The 24,464-nt window shown below is 33.6% G+C and overlaps 1 protein-coding gene across 2 annotated transcripts in view; it reads left to right on the forward strand.

Moving 5' to 3' along the window:
- aplp1 (amyloid beta (A4) precursor-like protein 1) overlaps positions 1-24,464 on the forward strand; it is a 124,787-nt gene that overhangs the window by 86,122 nt on the left and 14,201 nt on the right. Inside the window, exons 2-6 of one of the 2 annotated variants that reach the window (XM_001342885.10) lie at positions 5,590-5,775; positions 15,518-15,647; positions 17,847-17,959; positions 18,281-18,477; positions 20,792-21,114. In XM_001342885.10, coding sequence (XP_001342921.4) covers positions 5,590-5,775; positions 15,518-15,647; positions 17,847-17,959; positions 18,281-18,477; positions 20,792-21,114 — 949 coding nt within the window. Of the gene's footprint in view, positions 1-5,589; positions 5,776-7,255; positions 7,328-12,816; positions 15,648-17,846; positions 17,960-18,280; positions 18,478-20,791; positions 21,115-24,464 lie in introns of those variants that run through there. The other variant, XM_073923957.1, reaches the window with a different exon arrangement.

The raw sequence follows: 24,464 nt of genomic DNA on the forward strand, positions 1-24,464 counted from the left end.
CATTTTTTTATTTAATCTTTAAACTCTTTGGTTTGTTTATAAATGACTCATGTTTGGGTTGAAATAACCCAGGATATTATAGGGTGTTTTTTAAGTATGTATTTAAACATATTGAAGGCTTAATGCATTTAAATTACATTTTGAGATGTAAATGTGATGCTTTTTAAAGTTTAATATTACTATTTTTTTCTTTTTAGCAGCTTTATTCTGCATGAAAAATCATAAATATTTAAATAATTATTAATATCTATAGTTATCTAGACTACCAAAAAAATCTGTTGTTGCATAAAGTGTGCCGTATAAAAATGTAATCCACTTTCAGTAATATTTTATGTATTAATAGTAAGAAACTAGTCATTTTTTTCCATTTTATCAGAACTATTTTACTAAATATAAATTTTTTAACCCTATCTTTATTAAGAGTATTTATTTGTAATATTTAATTAATGAATTTATATTAGTTTTTATTTATTAATAGTGTTTATTTTGGTTTGTTAACAATATTTATCAATTTACTTTACTTTTTACTTTTGTGTTTCGACATCAGTCTATGTATGGACTGTTTACATTCTTCACACAGAATTTGCACTGTTTTCCATTCCCAAAACAGTTCAAAATAATCATGAAGAGACTGCGGAAAGGGCACAACATAGAAAAGATACCCGAGAAATATATTCAGGGAGAAAAATGTCACTTTATTTTGATGAAAAAAATGGTCATTATAGTGCCAAGCCTCTTCTACATTTTGAAGATAATAGTTCCCCTTTGCCCTTTTGAATTCATTGACATTTTTAGTTTTGCCTGCAGGATGAGCAGATCCATGGTATTTATGTTTTAGTCTTGAGATTCTGTTAGGAGTTTGCATGTTCTCCCCGTGTTCATGTGGGTTTTCTCCGAGGGCTAAAGACATGCGGTATAGGTGAATTACACAAACTAAATTGGCTGTAGTATAGGAGTGTGTGTAACGGTCTGAAGTTGGGTTCTGACGCCAACCCAATTTTCATTTCTAAACAAAATCCAATGTCCCACAACGTTGGGGTACAACATCAATCTGACATCTTGTGCCTGAAGAGCAGCCTTTTATGCATTCACCTTAAGCTAAAAAATGACCTTACATGTCATTATTTCATTTCAGAGCCCCTAAACATTTCACACTTTTAAAAACGCTAATAATTAAATCAATTAAATTAATAATTACAGTTAACATTACAAGTCATGTTTTAAAACTGCAAGCAGAGTTTAAATGGTTTAAAAATATACTGTTGTAGTCAGAATTATTACTGTAGCCCCCCTTTGATTTTTTTTCTTTTTTAAATATTTCCCAACTTATTTTCTTCCATTGTCTACAGAACAAACTATCGTTATTTAATAACCTAATTAACCTAGTTAAGCCTTTAAATGTCACTTTAAGGGTGCTTTCACACCTAGACTTTCATTTCAGAATCTGTCTCGTTTGCCCAGTTAGCGAGGTTCGTTTGGTATATGTGTATTCAGCAATCGCGCTCGGATCCACGCCAAAACAATCAGTCCAAGATCGCCGAATAGTCTCGGCTCGATTTAAATGAACTCTGAAGCAGATCGATTGTAGTGAGAAATCGATACAATCCGAGCCCGGCTATATCACAGTGTTTTATGGATATGTAACAGGCATACGGCTATATGAAAAGAGAATTATGAGTAGGGCGGGAGGTCATTCCAAGTCTCCCAGAAGTTCCAGGAGTCTCCCGCAAATGCACAGAAACTCCCGGATGCCCGCAAACGACTGATAAACTCCCGGTAATCGCGTGTCTCCTACCCAGTCTTCAAATAAGTCGCGCACCCTTCTCACCCTTCCCCACCGCATCCCTCCTCGCTCTTCAGACACGTTGTGCGCACCCTGTCAAACACCATCAAACCACCCCCCCGACAGCTGAGCGGGACTCTGCAAAATAAATCGTTGAACTCTGACCAATGTGAGGAGAGGTTACTCACACATGACTTGTTTTAGCTCTTTTGGTCCGTTTAGAAACTTTGCCGTGGGAATTTCAGACAAAACTAGATCACTTCAGGATTCTCAAAAACAACTGTTGTCTTACAGTCTTATTGTGGCAAAGAAGCTGGTGCTAAGGTTTTGGAAATCAACAGAATCCCCATCATTTAGATCTTGGCTGGAAGAATTAACTAAATTAGCACATTTGGAAAGGATTAGATTTCTTAAGGCAAAGAAATTGAAAAAAATTTGACAAGATTTGGTCTCCTCTTCTCCTCTATCTTGAAAGCGTAGACTAAAAATCCAGATGGTGAAGGTCACACCAACAGTACTGCATAAGCTTCAGTCCCAGGGGTGGGGTGGGTTTTAGGGGTTAGATATTCTGTTTTTTTTTTTTTTTTTCCTCTCTTAACTATTTTATTTTATTCTATTACAGATAATGTTATTGTTTTTAAAAACTTGAGATGCTGTAACATCTGCTGTAATGTTGTGCAATGCAATGCAATGAATATCTCAATAAAAAAATTTGAAAATTAGAAACTTTGCCGTGTGAAAGCGAACCGGATCAAGAGCAAAGAGCAACAATGTGACAATTTTATTTCCGGTTTCGGAACAAATGAATCAATTTACAGGTGTGAAAGCACCCTGAGCTGTATAGTGCCTCAAAAATATGTAGTAAAATATTATTTACTGTCATCATGGCGAAGATAAAATAAATCAGTTGTTTGCGATGAGCTGATAAAACTATTATGTTTAGAAATGTGTTGAAAAAATCTTCTCTCCGTTTAACAGAAACTGGGGAAAAAAATAAACAGGGGGCTAATATTTCTAAAAATTCTGACTTCAACTGTATATTTGATTTGCTTGATGATTAAAAAGAAAACAAAAATGACCTTAAAGTGAAATTAAGACACATGAAATTAAAAACATGCCATGACTTATTGATCATATCTTGTACAGTGTCTCTCTGCACATCTATATGTGTGTGTCTTTCTGTCCTCCAGTTACACACGCAGGTTTGATGGAAGATGGATAAGCTGCATTTAGGGTTATCAGCAAGTCTGGCTCGCCGGCTCAATTTGAAATTCAATAATGAGCGTCCATGTTATATTTCCTGCTCTCTGTCAGGGCCGTGATAACAGCTGCACTCGTCCTTCTTCCTCGTCTCCTCGTCCTGTCCTTTTCCTCTTCACTATCACACTGAATTTGTGCTGGCCTCAAACATTTCTTATCGCGCTGTGGTTTGCAGTAATAACAGGCAGTCAGGCTTAACATGTTTTTATGGGGAATGTAGGCCACTCGGAACCATTTCACTTTTCCTACTTTCTCAATACTTTAGCAAGGTGTGAGTTTGAGAGCGTTCTCTGAGAGAGTTTTCTGTTTGCTAAATGTGTTTTGCACATTCTCTTTTATTTTGGTATGTATAGTCATACGTTATGTATAGCTATGAACTATAAACATTTTTTTTTCAGAAATAATGTAATCATGTGGAATTTGAAGGTTTTTAAATTATGGCTATTTCATGATGGTGGAACAGTTCAAACTCTCCTTTTATCTTGTGGAAAACACAGTTATCAAAACAAAGCAATAGCAGTGATCGTATCTTGAAAAACTGAAAATTTACATCTTATTTGGGGCATTTTATTTACACTGGAAAAAGCGATTAGAAAAAGCGATTAGTTGCTTTACCTAAAAATAGTGAGTAAACTCATTGTAATATGAAAATGTTGAGTTGACTTAACTCATGTTTTATAATTATGCACATAGTTCATTTACTTACTGTTCTTAAGGTAACAGGTTTACGGTTAAGTTTATTGTTTTAATTGCTTTAAAAGAAACTGGTTTAATCAGTTGTATTAAGTAAAGTCAACTATTTGCTTTAAAAGCAATTGGTGTGCTCATTTGTTTTAAGTAAAATTAACTAATTGCTTTAAAAAGTAATGGGTTTCCTCAGTTGTTTTAAGTAAAGTCAACCCATACTTTTAGGAGTATAGTGGGTTTACTCATTTTAATTGCTTTAAAAGTAACGGGTTTTTTCACTTTTTAAAGTAAAGTCAACTAATCGCTAGGCCCACACGGAATATGCGCGCGCAGAATTCCGCAGATTTTTCGTAGATTTTCCACAGAATTCCGCAGATTTCTGCAGATTTTTAGCCCATTATTAATTCTGTTTATTTACTTGAGTAAATGTGTAAAACTGAATTTATTCAGTTTTTATTTAGTAATTTATTACTTTTTATTTAATATATTAAGGTTTTAGTTATGATACTCCGCTGGATACTCCCAAAATAATTCCACAGAAATCCAGAGATTTTTACAAAAATTCTCAGCAGAAATAGCAAAAAACATCCGCAGATTCAGTCTGGCCATGCTAATCGCCAAAAAAAATAATGGGTTTGCTTAATTATTTTAAGTAAAGTCAACTAATTGCTTTAAAAATAATGAATTTGCTCAATTATTTTAAGTCAACTAATTGCTTTAAAAGTAACAGGCTTACTTATTTTTTAAAGTTAATAATTGCTTTAAAAAGTAACAAGTTTACTCAATTGCTTTAAGTAGAGTCAACTAATTGTTTAAAAGTAACAGGTTTACTTGTTTTTTTTTTGTTTTTTAGTTTTTTTTTTTTAAGTGAAGCCAACTAATCGATTTAAAAATAACAGGTTTACACACTTTTTAAATGAAGTCATCACTTATTTGATGTTGGGCCTGTAATCATTAGATGTTAAGATGTATTTTGTATTTCATTAACATTTATTTCATATTTCTACTTTCTTATTCAGACATTTGCCCAAAAGTTTCAAATAAAGTATGAAAAATAATCACATAATTAAGAGTACATTATTTAGTATATACTTTGTTTAAAATGCATACTGTATATGAACTATTAATTGATTAAATTTACAAAAAAATTACTATATTGTAATATATAATCAGTATATGAAATGACTTACATTGTAATGTGATATTTTAAAAAGTTTTTCCCCAATTTCCATTTTATTTTTTATTTTTTTGCATTTCATTTTTTTGAAATCTGTTTTATTGGTTAAATAAAATTGAGTTTTAGTAACTCAAATGCATCATAATCCATTTAAATCATGCAAATTTTACAATTTAACAATATCTGGAAAGTTGTTCTCCAATTTTGGTCTGTATTATATTTTAATAAACTGCCTTCTATAAGTTGTTGGTTTTGTATTTGTGCAAACTGTATTAGCACACAAGCAACAGTGGCAATTCTCTTATTTTATCAGTTTGGTTGGAAATAAACAGTTAAATAAACAACTAAAAGAGTATTAGGAGACTGCCTCAGACTGATCTTTTCTTCCTGAATTAATTCATTTTGAGCTATAATCACTTAATTTCATCTTGCTTGCTTTCTAAATGAATCGGCTTCTTTGAACAAATCCATTGAATCACTCATTGTCTGCCAGAATCGTAGCTTGCTCTTTAAATTCGATCTTCGCTGTACAGTATTTCAATGATTTGCATTGCTAGTTGCCACTTGTCTAGTTGTTCAGATTTTTTATGTAGCATATATACAGTAAATTGTGTTTGCATGTAGAATTGTTCACTTTGCTTTTGAATCAGTATAAAACTCATGGTCTCTCTCTGTTTATCAGGCTTTGGCCATGACAGAGGTGAATGGGCCAGTTGGGGGTCCACAAGTGGCCGATCCTCAGATCGCCATGTTTTGTGGTCGTCAGCTTCTACACATGAACACTGAGAGCGGACAGTGGGAACCGGATCCTCAGGGTCGACAGGGATGCTTCACCCAGCCCAGCAAGATCCTCTCATACTGCCAGGAGGTGAGAGTCTAGTCTCATTAGGAGTATTTTATGTCTTGTGTGTCTTTGTTTTGATTTCATTTTAATTTAGTTTTAGTTTTGTTTTTACTCTATTCTCTTGTCCAGTAATTTAGTATTTTCTAAATTCTGTTTTGTGTCACTATTTTATTCTATTCTATTCTATTCTATTCTATTCTATTCTATTCTATTCTATTCTGTTCTGTTCTGTTCTGTTCTATTCTGTTCTATTCTATTCTTTTCTATTCTGTTCTTTTCTGTTCTATTCTATTATTTCTATCCTATTTAATTCTGTTCTATTCTATTCTGTTCTGTTATAATACTATATTTTATTTTATTCTATTCTGTTTTGTTTTATTCTGTTCTGTCCTATTCTGTTTTATTCTGTTCTGTCCTATTTTATTATTTTCTATTCTATTATATTCTGTTCTGTTCTATTCTGTTTTGTTTTGTTCTGATCTATTCTAACATTCTATGTTGTTCTATTCTGTTCTGTTCTATTCTATTTTGTTATGTTCTATTCTGCTTTATTCTGTCTATTCTGTTCCATTCTATTCTATTCTATTCTATTCTATTCTATTCTATTCTATTCTATTCTATTCTATTCTTTCCTATTCTTGTTCTATTCTGTTCTTGTTCTGTTCTAATTCTATTCTGTTCTGTTCTGTTCTGTTCTGTTCTATTCTATTCTTGTTCTATTCTATTTTGTTCTGTTCTATTCTGCTTTATTCTGTTCTATTCTATTCTATTCTATTCTATTCTATTCTATTCTATTCTATTCTATTCTATTCTATTCTATTCTATTCTTGAATATTATTATCTAGTTTTATGTAGGCTTTCTCATTCCATAGTTAAAAGTTGTCCTTTTTTAAATTTAATTTCAGCTTTATGGTTTTTATTAATTTATTTATTTTGTGCATATTTTATTTAAATGTCATTTTCTTTCCTATTCTGTCTTAGTATAGTCTTTTCTGTCTCATGGTCTCATTCTGTTTAGCTTTTAGTCTGTTTTTGTGTCTTGTGGTTTATTCTGTACTATTTTTGCAGAATATTTTTATACTTCTACTTGTACTTTCTACTTACATTTTGTTTGTTTTTGTGTTTTATTAAACTCTATTTCAGGCTAGCCTTTTCTATTTTATTGTTACAATCTAGTCTATTTTTGTATTTTTAATGTTGGCTTTGGTTTTGAGGTTTGTTTTTTGTTTTGATCTTGTTTTCTTTTAGTTTAGTTTTGTTTTCTTTTGTTTTAATACTACTGACAACTACTATTTTAGTATACTGTAAATTTATTTTTTTTCTCTCTATTTTATTTATTGCCTATGGCATTTTCTATTTGATTTGTTTGGCATTTGGTTTGTGCTATGTTCTGTTCCGCTAATTTAGTGTTTTTGCTTTATTTGCTGTTTAAAGGTTTATTTATATATTTTAATATTCAATTGTTCTCTTTATTTCTTCTCCTTTCCATTCATTGTTATTTCAGGGTTTAATTTCTATTGTGTTTTGTTTTAAAATTGTATTTACTCTGATTCCACTCCTGATTTTCTGTTTTAAAGTACGTTTTCTTTTATTTGTTTGACTATTTAGTGTTTTTGCTCTTTTCATCTGTTCTTTCACATTCACTTAGCTCCTCAATTTGACACATTGCTCTCTTTTTACTTTTATTTTGTTCTGCTGAACTCGTGTAATTAATTTCAGTCAAGCGTGAAACATCAAACTCTGCGCACGTACATTATCATGCACTGTGATTGCTTTAATTATTATGTGGACAAGCATCCTCAGACAATCTCCACTCAGGCATATTCTCAAGGTGAACGCCGAGGACAGCCTGCTCTAATATTAGCATTGTAAAACAAGACTTAAATGTGCAACGCCGCTTATGTGCATACACAGGCAACTCGATGCAAATCTCTCCGTATTAAGTGTGCAGGATAATGGCCATATTCTTCACCATCAATCAGCGCTGGAGATTTATGGTCTCCTCTCTCCCTGGGCTCAAACGTATTGTGCGGCTAATGTGACTATATTCTCGGACTCCTAAGAGGATTGCAAGATTTCTTTCCCTGTTGTCTCGTCTAGAGAAATTAGAAATGAGTAATAGTGCCTGGTTGTTTGTCTGATAAGTTTATTTGAGCGTTCTCAACTACTTTCATGTACCGTAGGTGTCAAAGTAAAACAAAGCAATCTAATCTTGCCTAATTGATTATTTAAGCAATAAAAAAATAAAGCAATTAATAAAATATCATTTTTTTTAAATTACATAAAATGTACTCACTATGAAATTTATTATAGCTTATAGGACATAAGTGGAGTGGAAAAGAATATGTGATATTATAATGTCTTTGTCAAATATATAAGTATAAATTACATGGAGGCAAAAACGCCTTTTGAATTTTGTTGTTTTAATGCAAAGTGTATTATCACATGACACAAGCATTAGTGAAAAGAACTGATTTTATAACAAACTAAAAAGTATTTGGAGATTCCTGATTCCTGAATTACCCATTTCAAAAGCATTACTTAATACTTTGAATCAGCGATTTTGAACGAATCATTTGAATTAATAAGTCAATGAATATCTAATTTTCCGTCAGTGTAATATTTATTTACCTCTATTCCGGTCAACATAATAGCATGCTTAGGTATATATATATATATATATATATATATATATATATATATATATATATATATATATATATATATATATATATATATATATATATATATATTTCTTAAATTATGTTTAATAGTGCAAGGAACCTTTTTATAGTATGCCTGATAATATTTTTTCTTATATACAGTTTATTAGACACCCTATTTATGTTTTACGGAGAGAAGATTTTTTCAACACATTTCTAAACATAATAGTTTTAATACCTCATTTCTAATAACTTCATTTTATCTTTGCCATGATGACAGTAAATAATATTTTACTAGACATTTTTTTCAAGACACTTCTATACAGCTTAAAGTGACATTTAAAGGATTAACTAGGTTAATTAGGTTAACTAGGCAGGATAGGGTAATTCGGCAAGTTATTGTATAACAATGGTTTGTTCATTCGCTTCCATTCATTTTTAGACATTCAAAACTGCTCGTTATGCTGCTAGCTTATTATATTATTCTATTTTGTCTGTAGTCGTGCAAACACTTGTTTGTAGAGCAAGTAGTTTGATCGTTTTTTGCGGAAGGTTTAAAACAATTGCGAAAACGGTAGCACTTCCGCAATAAAGAATAAGGTCAATAGCTCCAACATGAGCTACTGTTGCACTTTCTTTGAACATAAAAACATTTACAGTGTTCTTGTAAATGTTATAGAGTTTACTATATTAAAAAAAAACAAAGTTAATAAAGTGGTTGTGGCCAAAATAAGGTTTAAAATGGTCCTAATATGCTTTCTTCATAAAGTCTTGATTCTGTTTGGGGAGTGAACTAAAACACGCTCTCATGCTTATTGGTTCAAAAAACATATTATCATTTTTTTCGCATAATTTACATTATTACAGTACCTTTCTGTCCAACCTTGCACAAGCTAGTTCCAGGTTTGATTAAGATCAGTCATCTAAAAAACAATATGTGTTGTGCGTTGTGATTGGCGTAAGCTTAGATAAACAATTGAATACATAAACATACTTGCTAAACAAAACATTTATGGTTCGTAAAATATACTATAAAATGCTAGGTAATTTCAATCCAATAAAGACAAAACTATTCAATTTATAAATAATATATATTAAATAATTTAGTGTATATTAGATAATTTAGTGGTGTACAGTACAGTTCATGAGCTAACAAGTTTTAGGGGGGCTGAAGAGAAATATAAGGGGTCTAAAAGTGGCCTAGCAATGCCCATGGTGCAAACACAAATTGATTCTATGGAATAATAATAATAATAATAATAATATTAATAATTTCTTACATTTATATAGCACTTTTTTAGACATGCAAAGCGCTTTACACATTGGGAGGATCTCCTCATCCATCACCAGTGTGCAGGATCCACCTAGATGACGCCACAGCATCCATATTGCGTCAGACCGCACACCACACACCAGCTGATTGGTGGCGAGAAGACCGAGTGATGAAGCCAATTATGACATGGGGACGGTTAGGAGGTCATGATGGACAGAAGCCAGTGGGCAAAATTAGGATTTTAAGCAACCACAGAGAGTCAGGGCCTCCGTTTAACGTCTCATCCGAAAGACGTCACTCACTGAACAGTATTGAGTCTCCTTCACTATACTGGGGTGTTAGGACCTACACAGACCACAGCTTGAGCACCCCCTGCTGGCCTCACTAACACCACCTCAAGCAGCAACCTAGCTTTCCCGTGTGGTCTCCTATTAGGGTACTGACCAGGCACAGCCCTGCTTAGCTTCAGTGGGCGACCATGTGAGAGATACTAGAGCTAGCTGCCAGAACCCAGCATTATTTGACATTGTTATCAAAATCATTAAATCCCAGTAAACAAGCTTGTAGTCCAAATGAGCCGTTTGTTGTAGTTTTTGAAAAAAACGACACACTGAGTGAAAGTGAAAAAGCATAATAGGACAGCCCACCACAGGGGACATATTCTCAGATACAAACCATCAACCTAATTTGAGTCTGGCACCCCTGCTTTAGGGTATCAACACTGCAAAACAGCATCCCCCTGCGTCCCTGTGGATTTGTAATGTTGTGCAATGCCAATTTCCACTGCATTCCTGATGGATAATGTGATTGAAAAAAGAAAAAAAATCCACGCTTTGCTGCATTCTTCTGGTCATTCAGTAACTCTATTGCCAAATACAGCAAAGCATCTCGCTAAAATACGACTGCGCATATTTCATGGCTGAAATCAGCACACAAAACACTAAGCCTATATTATTAGTGCATGACGGCAATTCTAAAGATTGAGATGTCTGTCTGAAAAAATAAAATAAAGTGTGTTTTGTCTGTGTATGCAATGAAAAGTGCCAGCAATGTCTGCTCAACCTTGTCTGAATCAACAACATGCTGTCTCTAGGTCTGCACTATAAAATCACCTCGTTGTGTACTAATCTGGGCTGAACCAGTCGACCAGTCGTTCTGCTTAATGCCTTTTAAAAGCATTATTGTGCCCGCATCCTACCCTGGCACGAATAGGCATATACATAAGCTATGGCTGGCACGAGTGGCATCAAAATTGAATGAAGAGGCCAAAGAATATGTCATTCTCCTGGCTGGATGGTGTTTGGATCCGCAGGCGGTCTGCCAGTGGACGGAGGCCTCGCTGCCAGAGCTTGTTTAGAACATTATAATCCCTTCCCATATGTCTGTAAGATTACACTCGCTCTCGCTTCAGCCCAGTGAGAAAGGATTCAGTGCACGCATGTACCCTAGACAATACTGTTTTTTTTTTTTGTTTTTTTTTTATTAAAGAGTATTTGTGTGTTCCTCGAGATTTTAATTTGAACAGGATGTCATAATGAAGCTGTAATAAAATCAAGGTTGTTCTGTATTGTGAGTACAGTGAAATGCAGGAGTATGAATAACATATTTAGTCATAACTATACATGTAAATATTGAGACAGGTCATTTTCACATGTTTTAACTAAGAAAATGGCCCTTTAAAGGATAAATAGTGCTTGATACAGAACTAAAATAACATTAAAATAAATAAAACTAATTAAAATAAGATAAAATCCAGAGTATATATATATATATATATGTATATATATATATATATATATATATATATATATATATATATATATATGTATATATATATATATATATATATATATATATATATATATATATATGTATATATATATATATATATATATATATATATATATATATATATATATATATATATATATATATATATATATATATATATATATATATATATATATATATATATATATATATATAATGGAATATTGGAAAACATTAAATTGAATGAAAAAAGGATGAAATTGAATTTAAAAAAAAATTAATATTTAAAACATTGAATTAAAAACAAAAAAATAAAGCAGTATATTTGAAATGAAAAAAACTTTAAATCGAATAAAACGTTAAAACGTTATGCAATGGCCAAGTCAATCACCTGATCTGAATCTGATTGAACATGCATTTCTTTTACTGAAGAAAAAACTGAAGGGAAAATGCCCCAAGAACAAACAGGAACTGAAGTCAGTTGCTGTAGAGGCCTGGCAGCGCACCACCAGGAATAAAGCCCAGAGTCTGGTGATGTATATGCGTTTCAGACTTTAGGCTGTAATTGACTGCAACAGATTTGAAACCGAGTATTACAAAGTGAAAGTTTGATTCATGATTATTATTCTGTCCAATTACTTTTGGACCCTTAACAAGTGGGAAGCAAATTTGCAAACTGTTGTAATTCCTACAGTGTTTAACTGATTTGAATGTAAAAACCATCAAATTAAAGCTGACAGTCTGCAGTTAAAGCACATCTTGTTGGTTTCATTTCAAATCGATTGTGTTGATAGAGCCAAAAATGTTAGTAAAGTGTCGAAGTCCAAATATTTATAACCCTGTATATGTATATATAAAAATTAATTTGACAATATTAGAGGCTCTAACTGAAATCTTCTACTTCATAAACTAATAACATTTTAAAAATATATATGTATTTTTCTTAATATTGTAGATCTGAAAACAATACATATAGTATCGATCAATTTATCTACACTCTCAGAAATAAAGGCATGCAAGCTGTCACTGGGGTGGTACCTTTTCAAAAGGTACTAAATTGTAAAATCTCTTTTGTATTTATCCATGCTTGTAATTTGTTTATTACATTTTATGCATAATCTATCTATCATCTATCTATCTATCTATCTATCTATCTATCTATCTATCTATCTATCTATCTATCTATCTATCTATCTATCATACATTTTATACATAATTTATTTTTTTATTATTATTATATATATTTCCAAAGGACATTGTGAATTTTGGAAGATAATAATAGTATAAAAGATTACTGTTCATTTATTTTATTGTAGTTATTAATGTTGTATATCTGTGACCTTGTCTCGTCAAATCCAGTCTATATATGTACAAACTATATATAGTGAATCAACAAACCTCTTGTGGCAATATGCTTGTGTATATTCCTGAATATACGTATGCATTTCTGTTCATCTTTACCTCTCGTCCTAAACTCCCTCTCATCTGTGATTTATTTTATTCGCTTTATTTATGGCTTCATTATTGAACCGTAAATAAATCCTAATAATGTTCAGATGACTCAGTATGACTCAGGGCCCCTGCAAACATGTTTTGAAGGTGAGGCGTAATTGCTTTGGAAATACAGGAGTAATGCGCAATGAGATTTAGAGCGCCTCCTGCTGGATCTAAACTAATATTTGGACTCTTATTAGTTTAAAGTGCTGCAGTCTAGGCATTACTGACTCAATGGTTCCCTCTTGGGGTTCAAACCAGGGATTGCAGTTTAAAAGCGTCAATCAGCTAAATATATCGTCGAAGGCAAAATGCTTTGTAAATATATCGAATATTTTTTTCCAATACATTTTTTAAGCCTAAAGTTAAGCTTTAATAAACTGTTTATAATTTATTTAGTCTATTTTGAGAGATATATTCAGCTTAAAGTGCAATTTAAAGGCTTAACTAGGTTAATTAGACACTGCACAACATAAAAAAATCTATACATATATATTTCTTAAGGGAGCTAATAATATTGACCTTAGCAGTTTGTATAAAAATATAATAGGAAGTACTGAAAAAAAAAAGCATCACTGGGAAATTTTTAAAGTAGGACTAATTTTGTCTTCAGTTGTGTTTTTCTGACTTGTTATTAATTTCATGTTTGGTTCAGATAACTAAATGTAATTTGTTTATGGGATATAACACTTAATTTTTAGTATCATTACTCCAGTCTTCAGTGTAACAAGATTTTTTAAGATTCTTAACCCGTTGACTACCCCACCAAGAAAACAATGTTTGGATTGCATTCCCTAACTCCTAATGTCACTATAGTTAACACAATTTATGCATTTTTTTTCAACACATCCCATAATTTCTAAAATATCAGCCTCTACCAAATGGTTGATATGTCGGTTTATGTCGAGCTTAATACATATGCTATGAAAAATCTGAATATATGAAGTGTAAGACCAATTTCCTTCAAAGTAAATGTTAAAAATCAAACATTTTTGAACACTAAATCATCTTTATTTTTTTTAATTTTGCCATAAAATATTTCAGATTCTCATTTATCAGGTTTTCTTGATTATGATATTATTGTTAAAAACAAAACAAAAAAACAAGCAGTTATGTTTGATTTTATTTTGTAATCCAACAATTCAGTCATTCTTTAAATGACTTTAACAGTCGTTATTTATAGCAGTAAAAACACGGTCAAATATTTGGTAGAGGGGCAGTCAAAGGGTTAAGAAGCAGTATTATGTTATACATTCATTCATTCATTCATTTTCTTGTCGGCTTATTTCCTTTATTAATCCGGGGTCGCCACAGCGCAATGAACCACCAACTTATCCAGCAAGTTTTTATGCAGCGGATGCCCTTCCAGCCGCAACCCATCTCTGGGAAACATCCACACATACACACACAAACTCATACACTACAGACAATTTAACCTACCCAATTCACCTGTACCGCATGTCTTTGGACTGTGGGGGAAACCGGAGCACCCGGAGGAAACCCACACGAACGCAGGGAGAACATGCAAACTCCACACAGAAACGCCAACTGAGCCGAGGATCGAACCAGCGACCTTCTTGCTGTGAGGCGAACGTGCTACCCACTGTGCCACTGCGTCGCCAGTATTATGTTATTTTGTGTATAATTTTCTATGCCAATAATACTATTCTAAAATATTCCATAAATAAACTTATGATATAAAAAAAAACATTTTGAAGTGCAGCTAATCTGAAAAAAATAAATAAATGGTGAAGACAAATTTTTCACACAAAGCTACCCGATAAACACATATTGTGAAATATTGTGAAAAGCCTCGCTTTCAAGTTACTAAAAGGGGTCAACCATCCTTTATCAGTTATATGAGATTCAGCTTGATGTTTTAGGTCAATTTAGGTTTAATGTGATGTAAATTGAAAGGGAGCATATTTATGAATGTTATTAAACTAAAAATAAATTGAGCAAAAATTATGGGATTTATTTTTGTCTTATACAATACTGTTGGTGAACAATTTCTGATTTGAAACATGAATTTTTCTTCGACTTAGTCCCTTATTTATTAGGGGTCGCAACAGTGGAATAAACTGCCAGCTATTCCAGCTTATGTTTTACATAAGCGGATGCCCTTCCAGCCGCAACGCAGTCTTGGGAAAACATTCTCACATTTACACTCACACACTACACTCAATTTAGTTTATTCAATTCACCTCATGTCTTTGAACTTTGAAGGAAACGGGAACACCCGGATGAAACCCAAGCCAACACGGAGAGAACATGCAAACAGAAATGCCAACTGGCCCAGCCAGAACTAGAACCAGCGACCTATTGGTGTGGTGCTAACCACTGCTCCATCGTGCCGCTGATTTGAACACTATGCGGTGATCAATCGTGTTCAATAGGCTCCCATGGCTTTTTTTTTAGAGTGCTCTTCACTTCTTTCCATTCTTTCCTCCTCATTCCCTTGTTCTTAGTGTTTTCTGCATGATGAATAGTTGATTCCTGTTGTTGTGCTCCTGTCCCCTGCTCATCCCTTATGCATGTGTGTGTGTGTGGTTCTTCTGTATGTCAGATGTATCCAGGACTGCAGATCTCTCATGTGGAAGAGGCTTCATCACCGGCGACCATCCAGGGCTGGTGTAAGAAGGGCTGGGGTCACTGTCAGACCCGCACCTTCATCGTGGTGCCCTACCGGTGTCTGGGTGAGTTACAAACACAGCCTGAATAAAACACTCCAGTTCTGGAAATTAAAAAACTCCCTTCATTTTCTACACAACTACATTTTTTTAACAATAACTATTCATTCATTTATTTTATTTTCGGCTTAGTCTCTTAATCTGGGGTCGCAACAGCGGAATATATATATGGGATGTCCATTTCTGGGAGAAATAGGAAATGGGACATCCATTTCTCCAGGGATAATTTGATGGATATTTAAAGGACCAGTTTACCCCAAATTTGCTCGGTTTATTTGCTGAACTATTCCTTTAAAAATAAACTGTGAGGATAAACATGTTTGTGTAAAATGACAGGACAGTTTTTGTAGTACTCTGTATTCTGCTATGCCTTACGACCGAGTGTTATATCACAACCAAAAATAAATAAGTAGAGCATGAATCTGTTGGCTCAGTACTAATGTTGATGAATATGTAATGCTTGTGCAGCTGTTTGGCTCTGAGGGGCTTGGTTTTTGTCCTTGGTTTTTGCACACATACTGCACATATTTTGAGCTCACACTTCTCATATATGCCACATCAGCTCACGTGGGCATTGGCGAAAATGCTAACGCCACTTTTTTCACACTCCAGTCTTGTCTTCCTCATTTCTCATTCTTTGAATCTGTTTATGTATTCAAAATGTTATTATAACTTAAACGACTACTAATATGATAAAAATAGAGTAATAATGGGAAAATTATTGCAGTTTAAAACAAGTTTTCTATTTGTTTACATTTTAAAATGAAACACTTAATTTTCAGCATATATATACAGCTAAAGTCAGAATTATTAAACCTCTTTAATTATTAGCCCCCTGTTTATTTTATTTATATATATCTATATATATATATATATATATATATATATATATATATATATATATATATATATATATATATATATATATATATGTGTGTGTGTGTGTGTGTGTATATAAATATGTGTGTGTATATATATATATACTGTGTTGGGTGATACAACAGAACAAATTATCACGATATCATGTTTCATATCATTCAGTATCAATAAATATTAAAGATTTTTTAACAATCCATTTAGAAATGTTGGGATTTTTCAACCTGTTAATTTTAATTTACCAATATTACAAAGGAAAATAGTTTTATTGGTCAAAAACAACAAAATATCTTAACAAAATATCGCATCGCAATAAAATACACATAAGTGTTAAAGAGACTCTTAAACTTGATGAATAAAATATTACAAAGTGTGTGCAATGGTAAAGGTAGATCAACGCCTGTAAGGTGTCAATTAGAATAATACAGTAAACCTCAAACTCTGTCAACAAACTAGTTTTGATAATCAAATCTGAGCTTTCAAGTAAAGTAACCAACCATAATTAATTAAATACATATTGCAACATTATAAATTGTGAATCATGGTGCACACGCTGCATTAACTAGGTGAACCTGGAAAAGGCAAGTGCATCATGTGTGTGCCGCTCCCTATTTGTGTTGCAAGATGCGTGCCTCCATTGGAAACGACAAACTGACACCCATAAGCTTATTGACATTCCTTTCAAGGTGAAGAAATGCCAATATGAAGATGAATTCACATTCATTAATTCATTTTCCTTCGGATTAGTCTCTATTTTAGAGGTCGCCACAGTGGAATGAACCATCAACTATTTTGGCAAATGTTTTTAACACAGCAGATGACTGTCCGGTGGCAACCCATTACTAGGAAACACCCTTACACACTCATTTACACACACACACCACAAACCATTTAGCTTACCCAATTCACCTATAGCGCATGTCTTTGGACTGTGGGGGAAACCGGAGCACATGGAAGAAGCCCATGCCAACACAGGGAATTGAATGAATCCCTACAAAATAAAAATAAAATGAATTTATTTCCTAAATTACTCAACTCAATTTATTTATAAAGCACATTCTTTATACCTTATAAAGTGCTGTACAGAAAAACAAAACAACAGAAAACAAAACTGAATGAAAACATGAAAGAGACACATTAACAGGACATTTTCAAAAGCAACAACAAAGTTTTGATGCACCCTGGAAGAAAAGCTAGGGTTGGAGCAGATTTTTTCAGACAGATTAATTAACCCGTACTGACCTCTTGATATTTGAAGGTAACATGCAATCTTTATAAACAATCACAATGTTTTTTTTCCCTCTAATTCTGTCCTTTTCCGTCTCTCAGTAGGTGAATATGTCAGCGAGGCTCTTTTGGTTCCAGACCGTTGCCGTTTCTTACACCAGGAGCAGATGGACTCCTGCGAGAGCTACGTGTACTGGCACAACATCGCCAAAGAGGTAAATCATAAAAGCTCAGAAAATTGCAACCTGAAAAAAGCATTAGCGCTGAAATTCAGCTTTAATGGCTTTGCATCTTTAATGGTTAGTGTGAGGCCGGTGAAATTGCAATGCCCCGCTGTGATCTATGATCTCCTGATTCTCATTTCCGCTCTGCACTTTCGCCAGCATCTCCTGGTACTCAGGGTTTCTCATTTGTTGAGTTTTTGTAGGTCATTTCGACCCGGCACGAATGCGCAATTACAGAAAGATAAAAAGCAGAAATAATGGCAGTTTTTTAAAGGGCTGCCGCAGTCATTCATCTCCATCTTTGCTCTTCAGGCCTGCACGGCTGACAGTCTGGAGCTGCACAGTTATGGGATGCTGTTGCCTTGCGGTGACCGTTTTCGCGGTGTGGAATATGTCTGCTGTCCTGGCAGGACAGGATCGAGTGGACGTGGAGAAACAGAGACCGCAGATATTGTGCAGGGAGAAACAACACCACTCGTGTCTATGGCTGGAGACAAAACTATCACCAGGTAAATGTGATGGTTTTTCTATAGTAGTCAGTGGTGGAAAGAGTGCTAAATAATAAATATGGCGTGAAAGGAGCTGTTCTAAAATGTTCAAAACTAACCAAAAAATAAGACTTAACATAAATATTTATTAAATTACCCGTATTTAAATTGGCATATGTTTTTTTTTTTGCCATTTCTTTATATTTCAATGACCTCCTGCATATGAATTGTACAATATACAACATAAAATGTATGAAATTAACATTTTTTTTTTCTGTGAATCATCCAATTCAATAAAGCTACAGTATAATTGTGCCAATTTAATTTATGGAAATGAATTGCCCTTCAATATATGAACAAAACAAATCTTTAAATGTTCTACAGAAGGAAGTCCTACAGATGTGAAACTACACATAGATGAGTAAATTATGACAGAATTATGTTGGCGAATCATTCATTTAACAAAAAAAATTCATAAAATGTTTTATGCATATAAGTATATTAGTTTATTTGTCACTGCAATTTAAGTAATGAAAGCCATTTTTGTTTCTTTTTTTACACTCACTGTCCACTTTATTAGGCACACCTTAGCCCAGAGTTGGACCAATTCTGCTATCAAAACTGCTCTATTGGATTGAGTCTGGTGACTGTGGAGGCCATTTAAGTACAGTGAACTCATTGTCATGATGTTCAATTGGTACTAATGGGCCCAAAGTGTACCAAGAAAATATCCCCCACACCATTACACCACCAGCAGCAGCCTGTACCGTTGATACAAGGCAGAATGGATCCATGCTTTCATGTTGTTGATGCCAAATTCTGACCCTACCATGCAAATGTTGCAGCAGAAATTGAGAATTATCAGACAGGCAACGTTTTTCCAATCTTCTATTGTGCAATTTTGGTGAGCCTGTGCGAATTGTTGCCTCAGTTTCCTGTTCTTAGCTGACAGGAGTGGCACCCAGCGTGGTCTTCAGCTGCTGTAGCCTATCTGTAAGCGGTTAGAGATGCTCTTCTGCACACCTCGAAGTAATAAGTGGTTATTTGAGTTACTGTTACTATCTTTCATTCATCTCGAACCAGTCTGGCCATTCTACTCTTACCTCTGGCAAGGCATTTGTGCCCACAAAACTGCCGCTTACTGAATATTTTCTCTTTTCGAACCATACTCTGTAAACCCTAGATATGGTTGTGCGTGAAAATCCCAGTAGATCAGTAGTTTCTGAAATACTCATATCTGTCCGTCTGGCAGCAACAACCATCAAAGTGACTTAAATTAACTTTCTTCCCCATTCTGATGCTCAGTTTGAACTGCAGCAGAGTGTCTTTACCATGTCTACATGCCTAAATGCATTGAGTTGCTGCAGTGTGATTGGCTGATTAGAAATTTGTGTAAATGAGCAGTTTGTACCTAATAAAGTGGCTGGTGAGTGTTTATGATAGGCTATAAACAATAATGTCACACAAACAAGAGTGCAATTTTCCAAAATATGACTGTTCGATGTGATCAATCAACTAAGGTATTGATTTTATATAATAGCTCAATAAATGTTTTGCTAATGCAGAGTAGGTTTATACAGTATTTTAGACGCAATTTACAATTAAAAAACTGTTCTAAATTAAATCCAGAGCAGAAAATGTGTGCATCTCAGAACCGCAGTGAGGTATTTTCTGTTTGTGATCGAATTAAGAGACCCAATTGGTTTAATGATCAATTTATACAGACAGTTCCATTTAATAAATGATTCAGCCACTTTGAATCAGTTGAATCACTTTAAATAACTCATTAAGACCAAACTTTCCGTCAACTAATTTTTTAGTTGTTAGAGGCATATGTATTATTTTTAGGCTTTAGAGTTTATGTATTATCAGTCGCTTCATTATTCACTCAATTGCGAATTATACTTTTCTTGTGAAGTATGATTTTGATCTAACAAAAAGGACTGATTGAACATTAACTGAACATTAAATGAGAATCTATACCTGACTTAACCTTGTTGTGTTTTATTCACTGAAAAAACATTTGTTTAAGAATCAGACTACACTAATTGTGATCTAAATGTTTGAGTCTCTTAAAAAAAGAATCGCTTCAAAAGAGTCAAATCATTTTTGGTTCACTGTACGCTGATTTACTAAAAGAATCACTTCATAAGAGTCATTTATTCCAGACTACACATTTTAAACTTGAATCAACTACAGTAGAAGTGTCATTTGATACTTGATTCCATAAAAGGAGTCACTATACATATGAATCATTCCTTTGAGATTCTAATCACACTGGTTTCATCTTGACTTGACTAAATCCAGTGAACTAAAATCCTTTCTATTCAATCAGTGTGAAAACAACACCGCCGACTCCCAGCCCTTCTCCTGAGACGGACATCGAGGAAGACGATATGGAGGAGGAAGAGGATGAGGTGGTGGAGGAAGAAGCAGAGGAGGAAGAGGAGGAGGAAGAGGAAGGCAATAATGAAGCAGCGGCTGAGGTCGAGGAAGCTGAGGAGGAGGAAACCGCCACCACGGTCAAATACCAGGAGGAGTACGAGTATCCCATCGACTCTCATTTACAGGGCCAAGACTATATGGACAACTTCTACTATGACAAGAATCTCCAGACTGCCAAAGCCTCCACCCAGCCTCAAACACGGATGGACAACAGTGAGTCTAAGTCATATTTAATATGTCAGGGGTCATACATTTTCTCACACACACTCAGCGGAGATTAAACAGAATGCTTGAGGTTAAGCGGCAGCACATTTTGGTGCTTCCTCATTAAAGATCCCATGAAGTGCTTTGAAAACTGCAATTTATATTTGATGTTGGACGTAATCTTTATTGAAGGGTGGGCGCCTCCTCTTTTTTCTTGTAATTTTATCACAGCTCTTCAATGGGAGGGGTTCAGATTAAGCACATCAATTTTTTTTTTCTATTTATTAACAAGAACAAGCATGTACAGTTTTCTTATACAATACAATACAATCACATTACATTTCTTAACAGGAATGAAATAAGTGAAAAAACAAAGGAGAAGAGAGAAAAAAAACAGAGGATAGGGTACATAATAACATAATAATTAATTTGCATTATGTAATAATTATTATTACACAATACAAATTACATACAAATATGTTTCGCACATTTTATAATTTTAGTTATTTACAAGAGTTAGCAATTCACTTTTTTTTTTTTTTTTTTACAGGAAATGCATATATACAAACATTTTATGTAAAAATGTTAAAGGAGGAGCATATATTAATTGTTTTAATTGCTTTTCTATTTTGAGACTTGGAAATCACTTTTATATACATTTGAATCTCTATTTCTAACACCATGAAGAGAGGTGTGCTTTTGGAAAACTTGGCTTTATGTATGTGAAATTTACATAATAATAAAATAAAATTTATAATAAAACCAGCATCTTTTAAAGAGCGATCCTTAACATAAAAACCCAAAATCACATGTTTATAAGATAAGGAAAAGGTTTTTAAGATATTATGAGCAATAAAAGCTTCAACATTGATCCAAAATAGTCGAGTATATTGGCAAGACCAAAATAAATGTAAAATAGTTTCATTAAAGCTTTCGCAAAAACAGCATTCTAAATCAATATCAATTTTAAATTTTTTTAGAAATAATTTTGTGGGATAAACTCTATGAAGTAATTTAAATGATATTTCTTTAGCCTTATTTGTGATAAAAAAATTTTGAGGTAATGACCAAACTTGAGTCCAGTTTATGTTATTAAAGATATTGTTCCAGTAAAAAATAACATACGGTATAGACATATTTTCTTTTAAGATTAAGATCTAATTTTGTGATTATTAGGCTTAAATCCAGAGAAACAGATAAACCCAACCGAGGTTTGTTCAGGTTTAGGAGGACAAACAGTAAGTGCTGATGTACATACACTGCCTTTGTACAGCATATGTATGCCAGTAGGTATTGCCCCGGTTAGAATAGTAAATTCCTGTAATGTAACAGGAATTTTGTATCTTGCCATAAATTCTGTAAATGTAAATAAATTTCCGGCATTTTCAAGATTAAGCACATCAATTAAAAAGGTTATTGAAGGGGGCGGGACATGTCAGATACTAGAAAGCATTTGATTGGTCACGATTTGATGAGAAACTGCAGTAGGAGGTGATGAGAAAAAAATATTGATCGATTTAGGTGAAAATAACAAGCTGCAAGCTTTGGATGTTTATGTCAGTTTTACATTTTCTAAACGGCAATTTTATCTCTGTTTTGGAGCACACTAGTTAATACCCAGCAGGCACAGCACATCAACATGACGTCAGATTTACGTTGTACCCCAACGTCGTGGGATGTTGCATTTTGTTTAAAAATAAAAATCGGGTTGGCGTCCGAACCCAACATTAGACAGAAGTTGAATTTTGGTTATTTCCAACACTAATGTCTAAAGATGTTGCAGCTTGATGTTATGTGGACGTTACCACCAGGGCCGGAGTGGGACTCCTTTTCAGCCCTGTAGATTTAAGCCTTAGACCAGCCCACCTCAGTTCACGACTGACTATATTAAAATAACATCATTTCCAATTCAGTTTCTAATGACACTATATTCAAGGACACAGCTGCTTTAGAACTTCAAATGTTTTTTCGTAAATATGAGAACTTTAAAGTGTAGCTAAATCTCCAACACTATTCTTTAAAACATCACAATGTGCTTTCCTGCAAGATCTGAATATATATTCTGTGCAAAATTCTTTATAGATATTCAGTCTTTTGTAACGGAGGTCACACAAATATTAAAAGTAAAATATGTACACTTATATAAGTAACCCAAACAGTATTATATGTCTTAACACTAAAAAAAGTTTTCTCAGGTAAGGTTCGAACTTGGGTCAGCGGCGTCATAACGCAACATGCGAACCTGAACCACAAAGGCACTGTTATGCAAATGCACTTGGAATAAAAAAGTATTGCACGGTCATCTGATGGCTTCATCTTTTTCTCCCCTTTTTAGATTTCTGATCAAGTTATGTCAGATTTATTAATGTAGTGAATCATGATTTTCATTGAGCAGGTGTAATATTCATTCATATTAATTATTCTTCGTCATTAACCTGCAGGCTGCATTTGTCTCACGGGGCTGCGAGAAAATCAATAAAAAGAGTGGAACTGCGGCAAAATAATGAATAAAGAGTAAGGCTATGGTCAGATAAATAAATAAATGAAAAAAGTGCAAGTGCTGAGAGTGCAAGCAGCTATAGGGACACTGGCCCTCGCGGCCAAAAAACAGACCGGCCTACTGGGAAATTCTCCCGGTCCTCCCGATTTGACAATCCGGGCCTGGTTAACACTATGACATCTATCAGACATTGGATTTTGGTTGCTATACCTGACGAATGAATGCCAGTATTTGACGTCAATATAACATTTCGTTGGTTTAAGATATTGGCTCAACGTTGGAGTTTGATCGCTTTCTAACACAACTTAAAATCAACGTCATTTCACATCATTACTGGACGTCAAAATAACATTGTCCTTAGACACTGGCGACATAAATCTAACCTAATATTAACGTCTTATGATATTGTGTTTCTGCTGGGGATATATCTTTAAAACTAACATCTAAGTATTTTTATTTTAATTTCATGGTAATTTTATTCACTCTCATAAACAAAAGGTTCAAATAGTGCTCCAGGATTTCAGTGAGCATGCTTCTGTTTTTTTTTTTGTTTTTTTTTTTGCAGTGAAAAACACAAACAACATTATTGTGGAATGTGTATTACTTTACAACCTCAGAAACTTTGCACTCTGTAATATATTAATATGATATATATTTTGCAAATTAACATTATTCCAAATTGTTTCAAAGAATGCTAAAATCTACTGCGACTCCATGCTAATGACATCACACAGTAATTTCTTGTTTTGTTTAGTAGAAAACAGGAGAACATCAAAGACGCTTTAATATATTGTGTGTTTCATTAGACTCAATAGAGCAGCATTAAAACAGAACCATGATATTGCTGGAGTTCTGTAGG

The sequence above is a fragment of the Danio rerio genome, chromosome 15 (genome assembly GCF_049306965.1).
Source record: "Danio rerio strain Tuebingen ecotype United States chromosome 15, GRCz12tu, whole genome shotgun sequence".
Classification (NCBI taxonomy): Eukaryota; Metazoa; Chordata; class Actinopteri; order Cypriniformes; family Danionidae; genus Danio; species Danio rerio.